General features: G+C 37.5%; 1 protein-coding gene across 2 annotated transcripts in view; it reads left to right on the top strand.

Annotated features, from left to right (window-relative positions):
• NT5DC1 (5'-nucleotidase domain containing 1) overlaps positions 1 to 26,587 on the top strand; it is a 148,574-nt gene that overhangs the window by 90,369 nt on the left and 31,618 nt on the right. For both annotated transcript variants that reach the window (XM_056342333.1, XM_056342334.1), the window contains exons 7-8: positions 8,790 to 8,964; positions 13,582 to 13,679. In XM_056342333.1, the coding sequence (XP_056198308.1) occupies positions 8,790 to 8,964; positions 13,582 to 13,679 (273 nt within the window). The remainder of the gene's footprint in view (positions 1 to 8,789; positions 8,965 to 13,581; positions 13,680 to 26,587) is intronic.

Genomic DNA, 26,587 nt, shown 5'->3' with positions numbered 1-26,587 from the left:
TATCAGCAACCTGTAGTCTGGGTGTCATTATAAAATATCAATTGACTGCGTTTTATTTCTCCGTTATGCGTTTCATTTCCACACCAAACACAACAGCAAGTTTCATGCAAGCCGATGGACTCAAGCAAGCCTCATCAGATGTATATACAAAAATGTACTCTAATATTTGACTTCCTCTGAAATTAGGTGCCAACATTTCTTTTAGACTACAGCAGCATCCTGAACAGATCCCATTTCCCACCTGCTTAGTTGTAGTCAGTTGAACAAAACAATTTCCTCCTTCTGTCCTAAATTCTTTTGCAGTTTTTTTATGATGTGTTATACAGGGGATATATTTTAAAGGTTTGTGAATTGGCCTCAGGTAGAGTTTAACAGTCATTTAAGTACACAAAGTTTGTTGGGAAAAGAAGGTGTTCAGTGCAAATAGTTACAATGTATATCGAAGAATAATCTCAAATATATTTCTATGGAAAAGAGCAAGCTGGTATGACAAATGAATGTATAAGGATTGTTAGCTTCAGCAATCTGCATATACATGAAGATGGAGATCTCCAGAATACTTATGATGATTTCTCACTGATGGGTTGTCGTCCTCTAAATATTGGTTTATATAACAAGTGATCCATGTAAATCTTTTAACAGGAGGAAAAAATGTGGGTTTTATCGCTTTGAGTAATCACTATATCACCCTTCTGTCTTATACTTCTGATCATAGCTAAGTGTGTTGCATGAATCCTATAGGAAGACATTCTTGACAATCGAACAAAACGTATTGCAGTAGGGATTATGAAGTTCTGGAGAATCAGACTGATTTAACTGAACGTTTGTCCAAAAAATGGTAGTTGCCTCTGCATGGGTTTAGTGCTCAGCCCATGGGCTACAAGATTGTCATCACAAATTAATTGACCTCATACGGTTTGATAAATCTGGTCTGTTATACTGCAAACTAGCATGGTAATGTAAAGCAAGGAAGTGAATTATTTTGAGAAAGAATTTCTTCTAAATTGTAGCAGCAGATCCTGTCCTACCTCCCAAGTACATTCTTCCTGCTTTGTAGTGTACTGTGGAAACAGTGCTATGTTGATGTAAATATTAACATAAAACCAGAAGGAAAAGAAAAAACAAGGAAAGAAATGCTGTTTCCAAGTTTTGTTTATACAAAACTTTGGCAGGTCATTTGAACTACCCACATCTAGACACCTTTCTAACCAATGTCATGTCTTAGCAGTCCACATGAAGTCAGTCTGAAAATTTTGCAACGTACAAAGTGCTTTTCATTACTTTTTTTAAATGTGTGTTGTTACCCTTTACTAAAGGAAGGGATCTGCAAGCATGGGATAAGACAGGACACGGACTGCAGAGTAGGGCTAACTGGTAGTGGGAGCAGTTGTACCAGCAAGGTAGAAGTGGTCTGGGCTAGACTCAGCCATTTGGGAATGCTAAGAAGAACAGGTAACATATGAAAATAGCCTGGCTTTCTCTTCGGGTGTCCATGGACCTCAACAAGAAGCAAGAATAATTCTACATGCAAAAAACCATTTCAGTGTCTGACTGTAGCACTGCACTTCAAGGAGCCTTGATGGTTCTGCAGCCAGAACACGGCTGATGCGATAGGAGATGGGGCAGGATTAGGAAGCAAGAGGGTGAAGGTTTGAAGCAGACTGAATGGGGTTGTTCTTTCGGATAGGAAGGAGTGAAGCGTTTCAGAAAATGGTAGATTTTAAGCTTGCTTGAAAGGCTTTTGGGAAAACAGTAGTTACCAGGTTATGTTTTCAAGAAAAGATACAGCCTCATCTTGAAGTTGGCTTTGGTTAGGGCCAGCCCTGAAACTTGCAACCTTGAGGTTCTGGGCTGGTCATCATAGGTCGTTGGTCTGCTGTGAAACACAGATAGTGGGGTAGGGGGTGTTTTTCAGCTGTGAGATGGCAGAGCGGCAATAGCCTCTGAATTTGACATTATGATTTCCATTTAAATATATCTAAAGGTCCAGTACTGTTCCTGACAGCCTTTGGCATGGATGTCTCACCTCGGAAACACAAGGGTGGGAGGGGGTGTGGTGGTTCCTGCATCATTATATCAGGCCGGAAGAAACAACAGCTGCTCTTGCCTTCCTTCAAAGAACTTCTAGGCATTCAGCTTCCTTTTAGTTTGAGACCTATCTTTAGCAACCAAAGCATTTTAATTTTTGCAGTAAGCTTCTTGTAGGCCACAGGAGTAGAAAATAAGTAGAAGAGGAAGTGACCCATGAAGTGCTTGCAGAGGTGCTGTTTTGTGTGTGTCCTGCTAAAGTGTTTTGTTCAGTATATTAAATATTTGTATAGCCCTGCAGTCACTATTAATCCCAGTAGTCATGTTTTCCCCAGCCCACCGCAGATCCTTACCTTATGGTCACCCCCTTGAAATTAATCAAGGTGAACACAGAGTTGTCATCACTGGGAAACAGTTTATTATTTTAGAAAATATGATCTATCATATTTTATGATAAAATATGATCTTATCATATGAGCCTGACAAGAGCTCAACGTTGCTAAAAATATTAAGAAGGTTAAGGTTATAAGAGCTGTATACATTTTCTTTAACAGATACACAGGCAAAAGAGGGAAATAGAGGATCAGTTGATCCTGTATTTCCATCGGTAGTACGTGATTTGTTCAAAACTGAAGGGCCATATGCAAAGCATTTACTTTGTGATCATAGAAATCCTTACTTTTCTGAGAAAATAGGAGGAAAAGTTTTCTCATTAATTTGATTTGCCATACTGATACATGTTCCCTATCTGTAGGTATGCATTATTAATAGAATACAATTTATCCTTAATACTGGTCTATTTCTAATTGCTCTTCTTATTTCCTAGCTCCTCTCTTCTGTCTGATTTCTGTCGTTTTTTCCCTTTTCTTTCTCATTCTGTTCCACTTGTACATACAAGAATAGTTTGAAAGATACTCTGCTTTGTAGGCAACCACTCATATATCAGGGCACACAAGCTAACTCTTAGCTACAGCAAGCAGGGGTCCATCATGCTATGCTGCTGAGTTTGGCCTCATGACAGGCAGCAACTCACTGAGGTGTCGTCCTGCATTCTTGGTCTCCACTGGGCAACCCACCCATACTCCTTTTTTTCCCTTCTCTCCTCCCAGAAATACTGCTTCTCTCTTTTTTTCAGTGAGAATGAGAGATTTGGTACCATAATACTAGCATCTCCTTTGTCTCCAAACTCAGTATCCTCTTTCCATATTAATTAAGAGGTGTAAATAACTAGTATTCTTCCTGCCTGAACTGGACCAGGATCCTTGAGCCTCTGGTCTGTTAGGAAACTGCACAGTAAGGAGTTGAGACAATTGCAGAAAACTTAAAAATACATAATATTTTACATCCACCACACTTCTTTTTTTTGCTCTTATGACTTTTGCCTCTTCCTAACCTCCTATCTTCCTGGTGTCTCATCCTTTTATTCTGTTTTTAACATCTTTATCTCCTGGGGGAGGGATAGGGATGATTTATCTCTTCCTGCTTCTCCCTGCTCCTGGTATCTGCCTGAACCCAGGCCTCCAGAATGTAACAATATTTTGCCCAGTCATTCCTGTTTCATGCTTCACTCTGCTTTCTTATCTTGCTTTATGTTAACATTTCGTTCCCTCTGCCTCTCGTTTTGCTTCTGCTGCTCCTACTAGAATACACACTTGAGCTTAAATGAAAGGAAATGTAAGACAACTTGTCTAATGTAATTTCAGCTGTCACCCCCTTTCTCCTCTGCTTGCTTAGATGAAATGTAAATTCTTTTGCAAAATCTTCTGTAATGAAGGTACTTTTCTTGTGTTTCGGTTGAACCTTACATTAGTTGTTGGATGTGTTTGTTTAGACAAGGGAAGAAGACAGCAACAATAGTCAAAGAAGTGTCTCTAGTAACTAAAAATCCTGAAGTGCTGTAAGAGCACAGTGGAAAGCAATATGCAATGAATATAGTTGTCTGCATCATTGTTAGTAACGCTTTATTTCAGTTCTACTCTGTTTATCGAATTAATAACTGTTACCTACAAGCCTGCATTCAGACAAAAATTAGGGAGGAGTTGTAAGTTCTTACTTGCATCAGAGCTGCAGAGAATCTGGCTATGGGTATCAATAGCTAAGCTATCAAATTGCCTTTGAATTTGAAAGAGAGAAAAGTCAAATCCCCAAATACTACTTTCATTGTAAGAGATGGTTAGTTGTTAAAGCCACTAAATACAAGCTACCAACTGGCAGCTGAAAGTTTATTTTTCTTGGCTGAATTCTCAGAATTTTTTTAGCCTCATACCCCTCTGCTTAGCTAAATCGAATAAATAGCGGATAAATTATATTTAATTCAATCAAGTAGGTGCCTCTTAGAAGCAGTGACAATACTAAAAAATACACTGTGTTCCTGTGTTTAGTTCTGGACTGAAACGTAGCCAGAAACATGCCTCTTGAACAGTTGCCTTTTTTATAATCCAGCTAAAAGTTAAGGGATGAAAACTGCAGTGTCCTGGCAGTGCAGATTTACAGACTTTGAATCCAAAGGAGTCCAGAGCCAGTGGAGTGTCAACTGACCCTGCCAAGAGAAATGGTGTAACAAAGAGCACAAAAATCCACTATTATTTTTGTCCCCAAATACAGGTATTATATTAGAACATCAAACTGCACACTTCAATAACATTATTTTGTGACCATAGTAGAGGTGGGTGGGTGGATTAAAGACTTGATTATTGTCTGTGCTGGAAGGCTTCTTGACAGTCATGGCAAGCACTGTACAGGCTCTTTCTGAGTTTGGTCTGGGGGTTCTGCATTTCCAGCTATACATAATTCCCATCACACTTGCTATCACAACTGAAAGGCAGGACAATGCAAAGAACATCTTGATCAAATTACGATGTCAGATGAGGCAAGAAAAAACAAACCCCAAACTGGACACTAAGAGAACCTCTGATAATACGCAGAGGAAATTATATTGCTTTGAAAATACAACAGGACATAGATCTGATAAGAGGCTTTGCAGGACTTTAATATGTGGCAGTTCTAGACAACTCATTTTAACGGCTTATATTTCTATCTTCTGCTTAAAAAGGAAATACATTTTTCTTAAAGGTTACTTAATGGACTTCAAAGGCAATTATTATTTTTGAAAGTGTATTTGGAAGATGCTTATAAATTCCTACAGAGGCTAATTGCTAATTTGCTATCCCAGGCTGTATTTCAGAGATTTCAGATAACCTCCAAGTCGTTCAGTAACAGGAATGGAAATTGCAAAACTGCATTTGTTCCATGGCAACATACATGTAATAAATTACAAAGTTGTGCATTAAATGCTTAGACGCTTTCCTGCTCCACATTATTGGATTGAGTTTTCTCGTGCAATCACAGCTGGTAAATGTCTTGATTGCTATGTCCATTGTCAGAGTCTTCTTGTTTCCATGTTCTTTATGAAATGTTTTCTTGTATTTTGCGAGTGTTCAGACAGCCTAAGAGCCAGAGGTTACTAGTGTAGGCTTTGGCATGCATGCAGATAACTGAAAACAATAGAGACATTCAAGGTGAAAGTTGGGACATTTGTTATTGTCGTTTTGCTTTCACTGATTTGTGGCTACACATTAATACGTGTCAATGTCCATATAGCTGTATGTTAAGTGATATTCATAAAACAGAGAGATAAAGACATAGATATTTTAAGTGGTGTACAGACAGTGAACTGTCATTTGTAGATCTGGTGGTGACCACAAGACCCCCATTTTGATACAGTGAATTTGTAGACCAACAAAGCTTCTCTAAAGCATGCTTATAGTTCCATTTTTTAAGAGTATTTTGAAACTTGGGTGGCCCATAAGGATTATCACAAAGGTACTGCAGGCTAAAGACATTTCTCAAGAATGGTGTTTGTCTGAAGAATTACTTCTTTGTTTTTCAAGAACAGAAGTGTATGACAGTTCCATAAAATCACATTATTACCATTAACTCACTTTCTCCTTTCCTCTGTTGCCTCTGGTAAAATTAGTTCTTTTCCAGTTTCTCACTGACTCTTTGCTTGATGGAGGTTTTTTATTATTTTTATGGTTTTCCTGCTTTAGAAAAATAAAGTGCAGCATATGGCATAATGGTAATATATAACCTTGGAAAAAATGCTTTATTTCTCACTGTCCAATCAGTCCATTTGATTGTGAAAGCTTGACGTGATGCTATTTCTCCACCACATGTTAAAACTTCCACAACTGTTTTTTGCCAACAAGGTGCCTGTGGCTCTGCTGTCCTCCTCAAAACTGGCTCTTGCCGCAGGGTAACGAGCAAGGGTTTCAACTTTTATTTTGTTTGGCTTTCAATACAATCTTGCAAGCTTTGGCTGTTAAACTCCGTTACAGGTATGAATATATATTTGACCAAACTGAATTCACCAGACACAATAGTATGTTAGGAATTAAGTGAAACTTTGCTTTCCCAGGCCATGTTGGTCTAATTACAGTAGGGTATGCCTTAATGAGAGTTCTTCTGAGGTACCTCTGCCTGATATGGCAAACAGCCCAGAGGCAAACTTCAGATCCCAGTGTCAAGAACTGATTCATTGGTTGTCTGCAATTAATAGTTGGGCTTCAGGGACTAGATAGAAAACTAGAATGAGACTGTCTTTCAGCTCATATGTTGAATCCAGAGTTGTTGACCTTTTCCAATGCAAATGTAACTCAAAGGCCAGATATCATAGATTTATCACGTAGCAGATACTGCGCAGAGTATGAACAAAGAAGACAGTGTTGATTAAATTAACTCAAAGTCTTTAAATCAATTGCACATTAAAGAATGGTCAGCAGAATGTGGGAAGCATTTGATAAGGAAAGAAAGAGTGTCCAACAGTAAAGATCATTTAAACATAGCTTTTTACCTTTGGGTAAAAAGTGAGAGATCACTGTATATATAAATGAACTTTTCCATCTTTCTTTTAATTGTTTTAACCTGAGAGAACTAATGCCAAGCCTGCTTTGTTTACATCCCCCTTCATTCTCATGTATTGTTGTGTGTTTTCCAAAACAACGAAGAAGAAAAATTGTCATAGCATAGAATATGAAATATAATTGCTAATGATAGTACTGAAAAAAATAATGCAGCTTCTTCTCCTGAAAACTATATTGCTCACCCCAAGCAATATTCACACCCGAGGAAGGAGAGGGGAGAAAACACTACAGGAAACATTCTTTTTTAAATCTGCTTTAATCAAGAAAATCTTTGGTCTTGGCTAGCTCTCAAGGCAAATGTCATGGCATCCCATAATGCTGGCTGCAGGAACAGGCTCATATTCCCCTGATACAGGCTGTTACACAGCCTGACCTAAATACTATGAAGATCTGGAATAGTGACCTGGTTATGAGTTGCAAGATTTTGTTTGAGAGACTTTCTTCAGATGCGGTACTCCACTTTGTAGCTTATGGGAAGAAATCTGTCAAGTCACAGCACAGAGAATAAGACGCTTTCGTCTCCTGTCTAGTGGCAGTGATAACAGCCACTTTGAAACTTCTTTTGGGAGAGTTTTTTTCCCTGCCATCTGTAGATGTTTGAATGTGTAATTTATGAAATAGTGTTATGTTTAGCACCCAGCATCTTTCAGTCTTTCTTTGATACTACAGTTTCAAACATACATGTTCTCTTTCATTAAATAGCTAAAGTTCAAGTGGTTTAAATCTTATTTTTTCAAACTAGAGGACAGCATTACTCACATACCAGAAGGCTAAGTAATGTCTGGGATTTATTAAATCATTCAGCAAAGTTGACCACAGACAGTTGCATATAGAACAAATGCTGGAAGAAAAATAATCTCCTATGACGATGTTCATTATACTATAACACTCACAGACTGAGAGCCAAATACTTGGTATCATTTCTGTCTCTACAATTATTATATTTCTTTTTAGACCTTTAACTGGCTTGATATTTTTGGTTATAGAGGGTTGAGAACAGGGGAAATAGGTAGTCTTAGATCATAGGAATGCTAAAAAAAAGGTAAATTTAATGTTAATTTGACGTCTTGATAAATCAGCTGTTGGTTGTAATAAGGTAAATATTTATTGGTGACTTAATAAGTAACTTTTACTGCCAACTTAGTGTTATTGCACACTTTTTAAAAACTTACATTCCGAGTGTATTTGCAAAATTCTGTTGCTGTTATATTCAGCAAAAATAGGATTATTGAAGATGGAGTTGGAATTGTTTGGGGTTTTTTTTGCGTCAGTTCCTAGTATTCCACATACCTGTGAATCCTTGCCAGTTTGTTTTATCAACCTTTCATAGATAAAGTGCTAGTTGTGAAAAGTGCAAACACATTAATATGGATATTATCAATCATACAATGCAAACCTGAAGTGTCAGAAGTAACTGAACAGATGTTCTTGGGAATTTCAGGTTCATACTATTTTCTAAACATTAAATTAATTTTAAAATCACAAATTGAGTATCCAAAAAATTGAGCAAAGGTAACAGGAAGTAATTATTTGCTATGTAAGACTACAATCTGTAATTTATGTATTATTTAATCTTATGAGCAAAAGAACATCAAACAAAATTACTATGAAAATACCTTAATAAATGAGAAAAGTCATACAAATGTATTTCTGCTACGGTGTATCCTCTTGGTTTGATTGGGTTTTTGGTTTATATTGAGTTACAACCCAGGGAAAATTTTAGACTTTGCTTTGCCTTTTTGAAATTGTATTGTTTGCACATAAAAGGATGTTTGTTGTGTGGATTAAGTGGTTTGTGAGCAGGATTGGATAATACATAATTATGCTTTAATTTTTTAGAAGACTGTGGGACATATTTCCCAGAAGTGAAAAATCATCCAGACAAATATTTACAAAGATGTCCCGAGTCTGTAAAAAAGTGGCTGAAACAACTGAAGAGTGCTGGGAAGATTCTGCTATTAATTACTAGTTCTCACAGTGACTATTGCAGGCTCCTGTGTGAACATATTCTCGGGTACGTACAATGTCCATTTCAAATTATATCTGCCAGACAGCAATTGGAGATAAGCCTGAGCTATAGGGAAGTTAATTTGAGTTTCTTTATTTGGATCTGAGATTTCTGGTGGGCCTCTCTCTAGCAGAGTGCTACAGGCTACTCAAGGCAAAGTAGTCCGTCTGTGAGCCTGTGAGCTGTATCTGACCCACAGCATACTTATATCCTGCCTTTTCTCTGGGCATCACAATGGGATTGAAGATGACAGGGAATATCTTTCAGGCCAATACCAAATACATCATCTGAATCCTAATTTTATTGTAAGTTTTTGCTAGACTGCCATATTCAAGCCACTTCTTTTCTGTGCTTCTCCAGTGGTGAGTGCAAGTAGTAGTAATATTTAATTTCCTTGCAGTAAATCTGCATGGAAAAGCTTACAAATACTTCTTCCCAATGGTGGTTTCCAAGAGAAGGTTGCATGAGAAATGTGCATATACACATCACAGAGGAAGAGATAAAACAGGCAATTCATTGCACTTGGCAATTGGTTGAGATCATAATTGCTGATCACAACAGCTATTTTTAGTTGTAATGTTAAGAACGTGACTGGTCAAGTAAAATTCAGTGAAATTCAGTAGAACCATCACTTACCTCCCTAGAAACAAATCATTCAGTGATGCAAATAGCAAGGTGGGTTATATAGTGAGACTTTTAATAAATGAATAAAATAAACAGAAGTAGTGCAATGTGAGCCAACCTTGGCTATCTGGATATCCAAGGGAACAGCAGAGTGAATACAGCGGCACAGTAAGAAAACCACAGGTAAGGTGAAAAACAGAGCTCCAGTCCAGTCCAGAGTCCAAAACCAGTCCTGCCAGTATCCCTTCTCTTTTGTACTTTCTGGGTGAAATGCTAAACAGAGCATCAGCTGTGCTTGTTCTCACTGCCTTGCATGAACATTGTACTTGCTCATTTGAGGGGGGAATCTACCTCTGCACAAAAAGTAATTCTCCTTATGAGTAAGAGGCCTATGAATTAACTCTTCTGTATAGATCTGTCTGGTTGCTTTCTGCATGAAAATTCAGTATGAAAATAAATTCTTGGCACATAAAATGATTTTTGCTTTTTTTTCCTTGGTGAATAATGTTTCAGCTATTTAATGCAGCTGTAGAGATCCTGCTGGAAGGCATAAGCAAGGTAGCAGAGAGGGTCAGTTGCCTTTCAAAAGACAGAAAAGAGATGTTCTGCTAGGAGGAGACTGGATCACTCTCTTTCCACTTAAGTGTAGGATGTTCTACAGTGTTTATTACAATCATATTTTCCAGGGACTCCTGCAATGTGGCTTCCAAGACATCTTCTGGAGAACTGAGTGCTCCACTTCCCATTAGATGTTTCTGAAGATGTTTTTTCCCTGAAAATAACTCAGAAATTTTTATTGATTTTGTTTGTTCCATGCCTCTTATATCAGACAATAAGACTGTACACACCCATGCTGCTTTTTGCGGTACTGGAATATAGTCTAGGTTCACACCTGTTATCTCTGCCCTCAACTTTAATTTGACCAGGGTTTTGACTGCATTTTGTTCTTGAACTCAACCCTTATGAATTACATCTATGTAGTCCTTTATTAATTTCTCTTGCCACTTCTTTCAGTTAATCAATATGATAGTGAGAAGTTCAGAACATAATAGTATTACTTAAAAAAACCCACTGAAGAATAAAGATGAAAAGAGGACATGTGTGTGAAGTTTTAGTCTCTTACTCCTAATATCCTTACCTTTTAACTGTTAACTTCTTTGCACTTTATTTTAGAAGTTCCTTTTTGGCTAAGAAATTATCGTCCACATAAAGTCAGTGCTGGGAAATTCATGCTTAAGTGTATCATTTACCATTTCAAGAGCAAACTATCCCAGTTGTGTCCATCTGACCAAGTCATTCTTGATTGAAAGACATTTTGGTAAGGAGAGAGGAAGTCTAAAGGAAAATCTCATTCTGGAATAAAGTGAGAGCCATTTCCCAGCCAGAGCACACACATATTGCTGGGATCAATATATAAGGCATGCAAATCTACAGAAGCAACTGCCAGTCATTCACACAAGTAGCAACATCATGGTGTGACTCTTCAGGCTTACCTACCATGAGGACATGTTTCCAGTTAACTGAATGTTTAAGTGTTGGCAGGCGCACACCTAAAGACAAGTCAATAATCACGTAGTCACTGGAGCAGTGACATTTCACCTTTTCATGTATGTTAGCCGTCTAAAAGCTAGAAGTTTTTTGAAGCTGGTCATTTTGATTCCCTCTGTGGTTAGTGAAGAGAAAACACTGGGTATCACCCTTGGTAATTCATTCTGTACCATAGAATTATGTCTGAAATAAGTGGGATGAATTGCCTTCTAAGAATGTGGATGTTTCTCCGTTGGCTCTGTCTGTGGTATAGATCAGTAGCTGTGAATTCAGCATGCAATTTTCAGATGGCTAAGGTTATGTGAAATACATCCTACCCTTTGTCTTAGCCGTTTACTGTAATCACAGGCCACTATACCAAGCACAAGCAGTAACTGGAACAGATTTTATCATGTATAATGCTACGTAGTAATGTAACACAACATATAGGCTCTCATAAAATCAGTAGCTTTGTACATGAGATATAGTATGATTCAAAAAAGGCCACAGGTAACACCTCTTTTCACACAAAATGTAGTTTTTTCTTCAACAAATCAATAAAACGTTAACTGAATCTTGTGAAAACTCTGTTTATTCCATTTCAAAGTTTTTACACAAAGCACTTACCACTGCTCCCCCAGGTCTTTGTTGTGATCCTGACTGTTGGCTTTATTTTGAAAGTTCAAGCTTAACTTACACCTTGGAAGCATTATTTGCACAGTATGCTAATTTGAAAAGTTTACTTCTATTGATACTTTTCACCGAAGGACAGAAGAGCTATGCCTGTTTGTTCAACTTCTGGAATCTTCAACACAGAAGCTAATTTTAAAAACACACCATTGTCCTGTTTAATACTGGTTCTTCTAAGAAGGTAAAGATCTACATGTGGTCACAAGTGCAGAAAAATAGACAAAGCTGAAATTTCATTAGAGGAAGGAAATTTAAAGACATTCTATTTTAAGGCTGGAATGTAATTTAGAGCACAAAATAAAAGCTTGAAGATAAGCTCATAGGGAGAGCATTCAGTTTTTTAATTAAGATATCTCGGTCTCATGGCAGATTGTAGATTATTTGAAAATGACACAGTTAGCTAGTTTACTTCCAGTAAACTTCCTCTACTGTTGGTAGCATTTTGGTGCCTGTACCCATGCTGGACTTGCCGTCTGTGACTTCTTTGTTCTGTGCCAGAGTACCCATCATTTTTGGGGTAGACATTATTTATAGACAATAAAATCACCTAAGCAATGAAGCATTTCTAATAAAATAAAATCAGTCAAAGGTGGGGAATGTTTACATCTTCCAATAACAACAACAACAAAACAAAACCCAAAAAAACACAACCCTTTTTAAGCAACATTTGACTAATTTTATATTGTATTAACTTCAAAACTTGTAAGTAGGCATTATTGTTATTATTTCTTGCTCAGTTCCCAGCTTGATGATGTAATAAGTGACGTTAGATTCCTTAAAGTAAGGAAGACCCTTGCTAGAGTAGAAATAACTGGCATCTCCAGAAACAGTCTGTCTCACAGTGGGACACTTGGCCTGAATGTTCCCCAAGGTTGCCTGTTTTTCCTATTGGCTTTGTAATGTTAATGACTTTTATACAGGTCTCTAAAAAACACCTAAATGTAAATAAGTCCCACCTATATACCATGCTGAAACACTCAATCCCATTTAATGGGATTTCCACAGTTCAGATATCAATCTGTATTCTTACGGACCTAACGATCTTTGAAAAATCTGAATCTAGTGGTGGGATTCAGCTGGCAGATTAAAACTCGTCCTTGGTAGGTGTTTATCTGTGAGCCACATGTCTAACCTCTCTGTAACCAGCAGGGATTTAGTCAGAGCAGCCAGTCAGGTCTGAAGAAAGAGTTCAGCTAACAACATGGCATTTCAACCTCAGGTTATGTGAAACCATCCTTTAGATTGCATTGGCTATGTTAATTAGATCTCTGTTGACTACCCGTGGCATCTTAGACACCCATTACACCTGTGCATACGTACAGTATGGATACCAACAATACAAGCACCTGTCTTTAAGTGTCTTCAGTCTTCAGTTACTTCCTACCGTATCACTTGACCTCATACATTCTGCTTTATAAAGAAAATCCCTCATTTACACCTTTCTGTACTTGTCTATGCATATGTTGTCGCCTGAGATTAAAATATGTGATCTGTTACGTGTTCTCCTGAGATTTAAAACTTCCTGGGCCAAGGAACATCTTTTTACAAGTGGTGAGTGATCCTGAAGGCACAGCGCTGTGGGTCGTCAGCCAGCTGCCTTCTCACTTTTGACTGCCTCAGGAAAAGAAGGGCAGTAGTGACACTGAACAAGTACTGGGGGAAAAAGTGACAAGAAAGGTGCCTTAAAGAAGTGTTTTACTATTTTCTCAACTCTTAAAGAGTATTTAGTGGCATCTTAGCTAATTCATTAGTTTAACTAATTCAATTCCCTTTACTTTCTAGGAATGATTTTGAAGAGTATTTTGATGTTGTGATCACAAATGCTTTAAAACCTGGTTTCTTCTCCCATACTCCAAACCAAAGACCTTTCCGGATTCTTGGTAAGTTGTAGTCATGACTTCCTTCTCGTGGGCTTACCTCTATTAAAATTTAAAAGAGAGAGAGAGAGAAATAAAAGAGAACTCAATGACATATTTTGAATCTAGCACTGGGGGTGAAATGGACTATACAAAACTCTTCCAGAGATATTAGTAAAAGATTCTCTTAAAACTGAGGAGCACGGAGAAATGAAGAACTACAGTGCTGAGGACAATGAAAAGGCAGAGCTGCAACAGTAATTAAAAATGGCATTGGGGCTCAAATATTGCATCACTAATGAAACAGTAAGAATCATTTTCTTCGTTATGCTGACAAGGTCATGCACAGAAAATGAAATTTAGTTTTGGGGAAAAAACGTAGCCAAAATATTTCAAGAATTTAATGGAAATTCACAGAACAGTACAAATAAAATTGCAAGGCTGAAGGAAATTATTTTTGATGGAAATCTGGCAGTGTTAAATCTGTGTACTTTGGCTAAATAATGACAGAGTAGGTGAAAAGGAAGTGCCCCTGTATTCACTTAATTAAAACAATCTGAAACATTTGGCAGTGTTATTCATTAGGTAATTAAGGTTGTAACAACAGGGGTTGATAAGAGCTATGTTCATTGAACTACAAATAGCAATAGAAACATGGCTGAAGACAGTTAATTTTTTTATATTTCAATAAATACCTTTATGATTGTTACCTGAAAATTAATCTTGTATCCAAAATAGCACAAGTCGACATATATTGAACTGTATTTTAGCATTTTGTGACAGGAAAGTCAGCTGTTCCAGCCCAAAAGAAATTTTGCCTGTGGAACTTTTACAGGAAAACTAAAATGAGCAGCGGAAGTACATATTAAAACTGCATTTTAATGTTTCACATATTTATATAGGAAAATAAGTAAGAAATATCTTAAATGTGATTTTTAAAGGATTAGTTCAAATAGGAAACTGCCAAGTTGACAATTTGAGAAAAAATAAGCTCAGAAAGGAAATTGAACCTATTTATATGAAATGAGGGGGAGGGAAGCAAAAACATAAAGGGTGAGAAAGGCTCAGTTCTGCAAGCATTTTATTTAGTTTCATATAATGCAAGTTGAAAATAAAATATAATTCACTTTGGATATTTTTTAAACAGTCAGATTAGCCTGACTTCCTAAGGAAATCCTGCTGTGTCCCTCTGTCAGTAATCCAGCCAGCGACTTTGGAACCTGTTGGCCAGTTTCAGTAAGTTTAATAGGCAGCCAGAAAGTTCCAAGATATTTTGACAAGGTTTTTTTTCTGCAAACAAGGGCAGAACAGAGGGAGAAGACTTGATATTACTGACAAAATTGTGTAGGATTAGCTTAATGACCTTATTAGATTGTAAGTACCAGTTTTCTTGAAGCTATTTTTTTTCTCATGAGTTCAAACAGGAACAACATTCCCTGGAGTCCTCTTAGTGACTTACTGGTTTTCAGTCACTTTACATTTTGTCATTGCAAGGAGGCTGAAGTGAGGGTTGATAAATCATTACATTAATACCTTATTAATGCAGAATAAAATGTGATTTCTGTTCTGGAGACCTCACTATCTAAATAGATAAAGGACACAAACATAAATAAAGCAATCATCAGATAATTTGCTTACTCACTGACCTGTGAGTAGGTATTTTTTTACTATCTTTGTATTCAATTGACAGTAACTGGTTTCTTCTGAAAGACCAGCCTGAATATTCAAAGCAAAAAATTATACATATAGGACAGGTTTTTAGAGACATGTTTTGAAGTAGTAAAGAGCTTGTTTAAGAGTACATGAAATTTAAACCATCAAAATAGGAGCAATTATATGAGAATATAATATATAATCATATATTTTTATAATGGATCTTTTGCTGCCCTCGCTCTGTGTTCCTCACAACAGCTGTATAGCATCAGGTAGGCACTAGGTAGTTTCACCCAGTCACTGCAGGCAGCCGGGAACGCAGTTCATTTCTGAAACAGCATACAGTGGAACTTCTAATACGTGGGGGGGGGGGGGGGGGGCGGGGGGGGGCAGTTTTCCAGTTTCCAGATTTTTTTTAAGGCTTTCTTTCATATTGTAACTACTGAAAATTCAAAATTTCGGCTTCAAGTTTCTATCTTCCTTTTGCCACTATAGTGGCAGAAGAGTTTAGTCACTGTGCTTCAGACCCTCTCTTCTCTGAGACCACTGGAGATAATGTATCAGGGAGACAAAATTTCCTTAATTTTGCTTTTAAACAGGGAAAAAAATTAGGGGTGGACATCATGGTAAATATTTTCTTGAAGCAAAAGAATAAACTTTTTATTTTCTTGAAGCAAAAGAATAAACTTTTGCTAGTGTAATTTAGGGAAAAAAGTTCAAGTAAGTGAAACAAAGTTTGTTCGTGAAGAAATTTGTTGCAGAAAATGAACTAAAGTAACTGCTTATCAATCCTATCCATTTTTCCAGGGCTGAGTTTCAGTTATGTTCTTCAATCCATCAGCAGGTCTGAATTACAATAAATTCCCAATAATACCATATTCCCTTCTAATCCAAGGTAATTGTGTGGTGAATGGACTTCAGGCACAAACTGTGGAATGTGTTCTTAGTTTCAAAGCCGCCAAGTGTTGCATTGTTATTTATATATAACAGATCTTTTGCTGCAGATTTACAAAGAAAAATGTTTTGAAGTTTACTACAGAGAAGGATAAATTCTTTGCAGTGAATAATTTCAAAAAGGCAACTGTGTTCAGCAAACATTTGAAGGAGAACAAGAGGCAGGACAAGATGACAAAGAAGGCATTGTCAAGAAATGTGATATCGGATAACTGCTTGGCAGAAATGTTTTTTTCAGTAGACAAGTACTTTTAGAACTAATCCACTTAGAAACCATGAAAAAATATTTTAGTTGTGCAATTAAAAACGCATCACTACTTCATTTGAGTTTCAAAACATGCATCATTTAAAGCAACCAAAACATGTTTGAAATATTAAAAGATTTGTGTGACTGCTTTTTATTGGACTGGGGCACTGAAAAACACAATAATTATTTCATTTGCTTAATGATCTTTCAAAGTACTGTTCTGTTAAATGGAGGAACAGTTTTACATATCTTTACAGATTTTTGAACAGCTACATTCATTTTTACCTGGCAAAACAGTTTTTATAATTAGGGGTAGCTTCTATACCAAAGCACATAGTCTATGAGAACAATGCAATTAAAAAACCAAACAAATTAAATAAAATTAATAAAACCAACTATACTACCATAATATTAATATCCGATAATTTACTTGTTTTTCATAAGGTTACATTTTCTTTTCCACAGGGGAATTATTTACATGATTCTTGAAAGTATTAATATATTGAGCTATTCAATCTAAGAATCAGGTCGAAAATATTTTTGTAAATCCTGTGTTGAGAATGTCGGATTTTCTTTGCTTTCAGCAGCTACATCCAGCTTAAAATAATACATTGTTCCACAAAGGACTTGAAGGAACACAAATAGCAAATACAGTTGTGATTTATCTGATAATCTGCAGTACACCAAGATTTCTGTAACGTTCGACAACACAGCTTTCCCTTTATCACATCACTCATTAATGTATGTCAAATTACTAGCCTGACTGCCAGTTCTGATCATTGTCTCATAGATCTTTTTAGAATTCAAAATTAATCAAGAAATGCTACAGATAACCCCAAATTCCCTAAAAGCCTTTGGTAAGCCTGTATGCACAGGGAATTCTGACTTGGTCCTAAATAAGACTTTTATATCTTTTATTTCCAGCTCAGGATCAATACACAGCTATATTTTTTATCTGTTTTTTTAACTGAAAATGTGTTGCTGATTGTTCAGTGTCTGAATGTACAATGCATATTTAACAATTTATATATAACTTCATATATATGTATATATATGTAGAGGCTAAAATCAATCCTATATATGGAGTGCCAGTGGATGCCGTATTTCTGTGAGATCATGTGCCTTTATCCAATGCCTACAGAAACAAACCCACTCTCCTTCTCCTGCAGAGTCTCAGGTTTTCAAAGCCCATTTTCAATTGCACTTCCAGACTCTCTGCCTTATTCCTGCACTTGAATTTCTGTCCAGTTTATGGTGCCTCTGCTATGTGATCTCCAGATCTTCCCACCCTGACCATTCCATGATTCTATGATGTAGCCCCCAGTTTAGGAAATGCTTTCAGTCCTCCCATTTTTTACAATTCTCTGGTAACTCCCAACTCATTGCAGAAGCTTTTTTCCTGCTTCGGTTATTCTTCTGTAGCCTTCTAAAAATACAGGGAACTTTCTATAAACTGAAAGGACCAATTAGAAAAGAAAATAAGGGGACAGGATGTAAAATTAAATACTTCTAGACTGAACACTGCCTTTGATTATTAGGGGCTGCAAGACTTCAGAAGAAGGAGGTGATCCCATTCCCATGTCTGCTATTTAAGTTTTCTTCCACCATCTTCTGCGACATCTGGGCTTGACTGTTGCCAGAGATGGGATACAGAACTGGGTGGAGAATCAGGGCTGGTCCTACGTAACTATTTTTATGCATTTATGCTCTCTGGCCTTTCAGGCCTGAGGAGGGGGATCAGGAAGGGCGTGCCTTCATTTTCTTGGAAGTTAAATGTGTAAGCCATGTAACTTCTTTTTAGGTCGTTCTTTTTATTTGAGACTTCTGACTTTACCACCAGAAGAATACCAAAATACTACCCAGTAAATTTTATAAGACCTTTTAGTGAAACTGTAGAATATCTAATAAAAATGTGGAAATTTTGAAACAGATGATATTGCAGCACCATTACAAGGGACTATATCATTTAAACAGTCTTGCATTATTAACTCATCTGACGAACGTAAATGCCAACTCTAGAAAATTCTGATTCAATTTTCAACCAAAACACGTTGAATTGAGTCTACAATGTAGCTCAGTTGCTCTAACTGCTATGTAATAGGTATCTCAGTTGCTACCTCTACAGTCAAGGCCACCTTGCTAAGATAAAAAATGCTTCTTTCTTTTACATCAGCCTGTGAGCTTAAAACTCAAGAGACCATGTGTACTCTTTGGCTATGCTAATTGTTCCAGTCGTCTCTTCTTACCAATCTTGTCTTGCTTTAGGTCATCAGATCTTCAGATTTAAATTTAAATGTAAAAATATTTCTGGATTTATCCTTTAGTTTATCACAGATACAACAGCACAGTTGTTGATGTTTTCATGCAGAGACTTGATATTTGATGGAGAGCTCACTCTCCCAATAGGAACCTGGTCTTCTGCTGCACCTGTGAATCCTTACCCAGATGTATTGGTTGTGGTCTTCAGTCTGCAAAGACTTTCATGTTTTCCAGATTTGGTCTGTGCTGAATTCCTCCAGCCACAGGTAATTTCTGGGATTAAATAGGACACTTTTCTTCCTTCGTTCGACATGGATCCCTGGTACATCTTTATCACTGAACTCTGAAGCTCGGCTGCCCACTGCTCCCTCCATGAGCAGCAGAGGAGATAGGGGGAAGGAAAATCTCCAAAGCTAAATCAGAGCTGCACAAGGGCGTGTGTGTGCAAGGGCATGTGTGTGAGACAAAGATGAATCAGAGAGGGGATGGAGAAGCTAGGGGATGGGGAGGAAGAGCATGGGAGGAGGCAGAGTATGAGCCAAGCAGCACATGTACACACACAGAGGAGAGGGATTGCACTCTGATGGGGGTTTCTGAATTTCAGGTCTTTGCTTTTTGGTTTCAGCCATTGCCTTAAGGAGGACTTTTGAAATAAGCCTAATGTGTCAGACAGCTTAAAATGATTTACCCATGTACTGCACGGATTGGTGCTCCCAGCTTGCCCTCCAGTCACGGCAGGGAATGCAGCACTGCCCTCCTGGAGGCTCTCTGGGTTCAGGAAGCCTTTTGCAGGGAACCCCATGAAAGTCCTCTTCTCCCTCAAAAGACACAAGCAGAATAACACCACCATCAGCAAAGGACACTTGTGTAACCTACTCCCTCAGTGACTCAGGGTGTTCCATATTTAATGCAACTGTGGTTGCTGCCATTCTTCAGGAGATGGTGCTGCTTCATATTAGCCTGCCTGGAAATACTCTTTACCATAAGGCCACATAATAATGCACCTTTGCTGAAAGTTTGTGACAGAGTAGCAATTAAAGTTGCATTGCCCGCAGACTGCGTTGTTCAAGAAAAGTAAGGCCCATAACTGTTTCCTATATGTCTTCTACAATGACTGCCTGTATATTGGTATAACATCCCACAGTGGCATATAGTTTTGAAAGCAATGCAATTCTTTTCAAGAAAATCCTGTTCAGCAGTTCTTTATAGTGTATTTGCACTGTTTCTCATGTATTTCCTGGCTATTTATGAAAGAAAAAGAGGAGTTATAACTGATAAATAATCACATTTTGTACTCTAGTTTTCAAAACTAGATCTTTTGTACCTCTTGGGTTCGTGATGTACATCATGATGTTCAAGATACATATATGATGATCAAGAGTCTCCTAACTCTTTAATATCAGAAATAGGTTCTGTATGTAGCTGGCAGTAGGAGGTCCAGTGTTTTAAGGGATAAAGTATCCAGTTCTGTACTCAAGCCACCAATGAGAAATTCCCTACTCTAACCTCAGCTAGAGATTTTGATTTTATCCATCATTTCTGGAGAGAGAGGAAGTTCTTTTTAAGCAACTAATTTGTATGAATGATGATATAGAAAGATCTTCGTATTCAGTAATAGAACCTGACCAGGTTTATTTTCGTGAAAACCAATAAGGATTATGGAAGTACCTTATAAAGATGATTCTTTCAGCTGACATCCTCTTTGGCAGCTTGGTCAATGCCGGATTCTACTTTCTGAAAAGCAGTTTAGGGTAGGCCAGTAGGGCTGTCAGTGGGACACACATACAAACAAATTTAATCTCATGTAGCAGGGTTTGTTTTCATACAGATATTCATCATCCACCAGAGAAGTTCAGAGGTTGTTTCCAAAAATCTACAAGGACAGGCTCCTTGGTTGACTGTTTCACCTCCCATCTTTTGTTTAAATGATCTTAGTCTAAAACTACTCCACTTCACATACTGCATTTGCACAGATAGCCACTCAGTAGATTTTTTTCTGACAGTGTAAACAGCTGCCTTAGGGACTTCCGGTTTCCCAATATTATTTATGTGCTGAAGGCAAATAATTAAAAAATCAACATATGTTACCTTGTAATCAAAGGGATTTACCAATTAATCTTTTTAAAGTTTGCTAAATAGCACCTGTGTGTAGTCTGAAATCAACAGTTTGGGAATCATTTGAGAACAGAGGTGATCATTTCCTATCATGTCATCAATGTTTCTAATTTTAAGCCATGCGACAGGTAAGACAGACTGTAGTTAAGGACCTCTTTTTTCTAACAGTTAAATTTTATTTCATGTTTTATAAACATAGTCTTAGTTGACAATAACAGTCTGGATTTTGTTTTTTACATGTTCAGTACTGTGGTCTATGTGAAAGCATTTAAAACAGATGCAAAAAGCAAAATAAAGTTGTACCAGCACATACCCACATCCTTTTGCAGAATAGACTATTAAAGTCACAGACAGACAGAATACGTTTTTAACAGATGGTAGCAAAATGTTAGCATAAATCATTATTTTTTTGGATGGTTTTCAAAGTCCTTGGCCACCATATTTGATGGTCATTGCATCATAAAAACAAGTGTTTTGAACGTTTTTTGGTTCCATTGCAGAGGTAAAGAATTAGAAATTGAGAAGGTACATTTTATTACTAATTGGAAGTGTGTCATTTATAACTCTTTTGTAAAATGATGCAAGGAGCCACTCCGCAGTTTGCACTGATGGTACATGTATCCACAGTGACATAGTGTAATTTCCATAGGTGGCTGCTTTGTAGTAGTTAGACTGCACGGCATCCAAAGAACAACTTTCCCTTACAGAACAACCTTCTCACCATCTGAGCAGGGAAGCCATTCCTTTCTCCCAGGAAGAGGAATGGCGGGGGTTTGTTTTGTTCTGGGTTTTTTAGAATGGTCTTTATTGGTATTTGCTTCAGAAGTGTTGTAAGGCCAGATTGTCATTGCATCATTTATATGTATTCTCAATGATGGGTTTCACTCAGGCATTTTACAGAACATCAGAAGCTAGAGGCTGAGCTGTTTCTACCGGGAGGGCACAGTGGTGGCCTGACCACAGCAATTCACTGTAAACCTGGGGCATGGGCCGAGTGCTGGGATTTCAGCTGATGGTCCCTCCTAACTGGCATGGGAGGCACCTGGTTATCAGCCAAGCCAGCCATTGGAAATTGGGTTGGATGCTACTTCATGAGCTCCTTTGGGTTATGCCTCAGCCATATTAGCCAGAGGAGCTACCAGGACACAGGCTACATCTTTAACATTTAGTCTGTGTTCCTAAACATTGTTGCTTATGTAATCACATAGCATGTGTGAGTAGGAATTTCTGCACATCTCCTCCTGCAAACCTCTATCAGTAATGCAATTTCAACCAAATCTGAATGTGTCATAGTATTCTCAGACACAGCACCTCAACAGGCTGGGAGAGGAAAAAATGGGTCTGTCACTGCCAGCTCAGAGAAAGGCTGCAGTGTGAACTTACCCCTGATGAGATAGCAGAGCATCCATCCAGGATAGTCTGGCCACAAATGACCCAGCTACTAGAAAAGGATCCATGAGACTTTGTACCCTATTAGACATTCAGTGAATCCAGCGGCAACATACAACTTCGTAAGAAGATAGGACCCATTATTTGCACTGTTGTTCATTAACAACACCCTGTTTATTTAAATAAATAAATAAATAAAATTAAATCGTCTTTGAAGTGTGGCATCTGTTTCTGAACATGGAGATGAATGCTGAACTGTGGATGCAGTCTCCAATGCCCATCCTTCTTTAAAAGAAAAAATTAAAATAAATGTGTTGATCCAAGTTCTTTTTGTGTTTGCATAGTGTTCAAAGTACCTCAGAGGATAAAAGGGTAAAAGGAGTAAGAAGTTATTCATCAAAAAATCAAAACAGTTGAAAACTGCAATGTGCTTCTGCATAAAGACAGCAGGGGTTGCTCCAGCTGATTACCTTTGATATTAAATACCGTGTTTGGCACAAAGCTGATAAGAATATTACAGAAAGCTAGTTCAAAGAAAGCTAAAGCTGCTGCTTTCAAAAGCACGGTATCAACAATATTCCTTTTGTTAAAACTCAAAAACATGTTTAGCATAATTGCCAAGTATCCAAAACCGGAATTCTCTGCATTTTCATTTTCAAAAGGAGTTACAGAAACAAACAATACTGCAAAATCCTAGTTATTGACTATATCGTGTTATATTCAAGGCCTGGATAAAACTCAAACCCCGGTTCTTTAAGGTATTGTGCAGGCACGTGATAAGAGTCAGTCTCTGTCTTCAAGGAGCCCACAGGCAGACCAGATAAACAAACAGTGGAAAAACAAAAGCTCTGGCTCTGACATTAAAGCCAAGGAACCAAGAGATTGAATGATTTACCCATAATCATATCTTTAGCAGATCTGCATATTTAACTAAGATTTCTAATGTCCTAATCCAGAAGCAGTGAATAACTGTAAACTGAAGTTTGCTTAAGGACCTCCTGAGAATCTTGACTCTGAAATCTTTCCAAAGATTTATCATAATGGGGAAATTAAGATAACATAATTGCAATTAATTCTGCTGGATTTACTTTTTATGATTCAGCGATATATCCTTTATAAGTTCAAGGAATTGGATCTACGAACTTGATGTGTTCTATACTGAAATTGTTCAAATTATTCAATAATTATTTCAAATTATTCAAAGCAATAAGCTAGAGTAGTTGTTTGTTTTGGAAGACAGTTCCGTACCAATGATTTCTTAAAATTGGTTATATGTAATCAGATCATGTTTATGTTTAATTTAAATTATTTTTAATGTTTATATTTAACTAATTTTAATTTATTATTTTAATTAATAAAATCTAATTATTTTTAATTTGGAAATTTAAAATTTCTGTCTTCATAGAGAAGCATGTCAAATGCTTCCTTGATATGGTGAATTATTTTAAGTTTTCCAAGCCTGTGTACCTAAAAGTTTATCAAATAACCACTTTTTGGGAAATAGGTTGCAAAATCTGTAAGTCATGATGATGTTTTAAATGTGGTTGCCAAAAAGGTGACATCAGGATTTAAAAGTAACAGCTGTTTTAACAACAACATTTAGTAACTATATAAACTGTAGATAAAGTGAGTTAAATATAGAAGCTATATATAATTGCATTTAAACATATACACCATGTGATTAGGAGGTCATTAAAAGTCAAGATCTATAGAAAATTCTGAATCATAGTTTTGTGATCTCCTTCTGGTGTTGCTATATTATTTTCTTTTATTTCAGGATATTCACAGAGAATGGAAATGTGACACAATCTGATCTGGATTGTACCTGCAGTACCAGAGAGATAAGGCGTGAATGCTCCCACACTTAGGAGGCCAAATTCATCCAAAAAATGCAACTTGTTTTTACAGCAAAATGAGCTACTAAGGGCTTGTCAACCCCATCTTCTCCCTATAGTGAGTCCCCACAGAACGTGAATTGCCATGCCCTAGCCTGTGTTTTTGCAACCCAAACCAAAATGCCTAAATGACCGGTTTGTATTCCAGACAAAGCTGTGTTCCACAAACAGACTTGTCTGGCTTAAGGAAATTCGCCTCCAACACACGAAAAGATTATTAAGAGGAGATTATTTTTTTTCTCCATAGTCTCTAAGAAAAGACAGCCAAACAGTATGCAAGATTTAGAAGCAAAGCAGTCAGCACTCAACATAGATTGCATTTATAGTGGGATAATACTCTAACAATGTTTGATGCTGAAAAAGACTTGGGATTTATGGAAGATTTTGTGCAGAATGTGAAGAACCAATTCAGTGTGGAAGACAAAAGTGAATGCACATCTTCCATACATGATCAAGACTTGCAACACTAACTCTCATTGCAGCATTAGTAGCAGCCATTCTGAAATAATACCTTCAAGTTCTCATATTTATACTTCCGTAGAATGCTGCAAGTTTAAAAGGGTTGGCTAAGCAAAGGCACCTGAGGGGCTTGCAAGCTCACTTAATTATATTTATTGAAGAGCGCATTAAGATGTAGTCTTAATGATCAAGTAGTTTGTGGCTCCTTTACTTTGGCTGCATGGGAGCTCAGACTACTGTAACATAATACCTGAAGAATGTCTAGAAATTATTTATACAGAGAATTCAATATCCAGAATTCTAGACTAGAAGGGGTTTTTTTAATATTGCTTCTGGTTATATGAAATACTTATTTTCACCTTCATTCTATTTCCCAGCACACATAAGACTTGTCTGCCTGTGACTGGGGGGGAAGAGCTAAGTTGGAAATATCAAAAGACTGAAAGGAACACTAGGGAAACAAACCATGCACAAGTCAGCAGCTGTTTTGGCATTAAGAGAATGCATATTTCATTTTGATCTGTTTTGTGCATTTTTAATATAAGATTGTTAAACAGATATGTTTTATTCAGTCTGCAGAATAATAAAGGTCCCACTGGAAAGCTTGTTAACTCATGCAGATCATTACCAGACCCTACTGCTGTTTATAAGGAGGATGTTAGGACATAGCTTAGTTCAAAATGTGGCTTCTCTTCCTGCCAAACCTGTATCAGAGAAATGGATAGTTCTCAGAAACTGATTTATTACATCTTGTTGCAGACCTCTCCCTTAAACAAAAATTGACTCACAGCTACACTGTAAGGGTGATATCATATGCCAAAAATCAGAGGTTTATTTTGAAATAAGTACCAGGAATGGATGCAGAAACCGCAATGTACAGAAACTACTCTGGCTGTCCATCATTTGGTATTCCTCAGCCAACTCCCCGTGTAGGCAACAAGACCTAGCCAGCACAGTCAGTGGAGAGCTGTACGGCTGCCCAAAGAGCAGTGCCTACGCCGTACAGAATGCATTGCCCACATTGACTCGGCGCTGCAATCCGCAGGAGCTGTACTTCCTATTGTAGAGCCTTTACGTTATGTTTCTGCATCTGGGGCTGAATCCCAGCTGTAGTGCCTAATTATAGGCCTCCAGTGCTAATTGAGAGCCCCAAGGAACCCAAGCACAGGTCTTACAGAAGTGGCACAGGACCCATGCCTTGCCAGCTCAGACTAAGGAGCATCTCAAACATCTCTAACCACCAGTGTTTTAGCAACTGAATAGAACAGGGCTATGTGCTGAGTAGAAAGCTGTGATCTGTGCAGGTCTGCTCCTATGCCTAGAGCAGCCAAGGTCAGAGTGGCTGCAGGATAGGTCAATACAACTTCATAAACCAGCACTCATTCAGTGCAGACCTGTGAGAAATGACTTCACATTATACTTCTTAAACAGCTGTCAGAATCCACAGGGAATTTCTGGAAGAAAGATTACCCATGTCACGGGGGGCTTACCAGTATGACTTTGCAGGGAAAAATATTATTTGACATAGATCACATATGCGTAAGCAATAGGTGATAGAAGTTGGGGAGTTTATTCATCTTTGTTCTCTGTGTAATTGTTTTCTTCTGTAGGATTCAAAAATAAGCAGATAATTAGAAAGAGAACCTCATAAAGAGTTACCTTGTGATTTGATCTGTAATTAATTTGGAAACTGGGATTGAGGCAGTTTGTAGTAGAGCAAAAATAGAGTTGTGTATGGTACATTCCTGGCAGAACGAGGGTTGGCAACTCTTGCCGAAAGCTTCCTTTCAGCATAGTTTCCACGAGTCTGTATGTGCTGGTTTTCATTAAGGAGCTTTAGAGTTCTCTTGTGTGTTCTTCCAAAATGTCAACCTTTTATTAATGCTAGCCTGTCGAATTGTTTTTTCTCAGAAAGCACACATTGATTTTTGTATTGCAGACATCAGATCTGCTATTGGAAG

The sequence above is a fragment of the Falco biarmicus genome, chromosome 6, assembly GCF_023638135.1.
Source record: "Falco biarmicus isolate bFalBia1 chromosome 6, bFalBia1.pri, whole genome shotgun sequence".
In the NCBI taxonomy this organism is placed as follows: Eukaryota; Metazoa; Chordata; class Aves; order Falconiformes; family Falconidae; genus Falco; species Falco biarmicus.
Note: the sequence above shows the minus strand (reverse complement) of the source record. Positions and strands in the feature narration are given on the sequence as shown.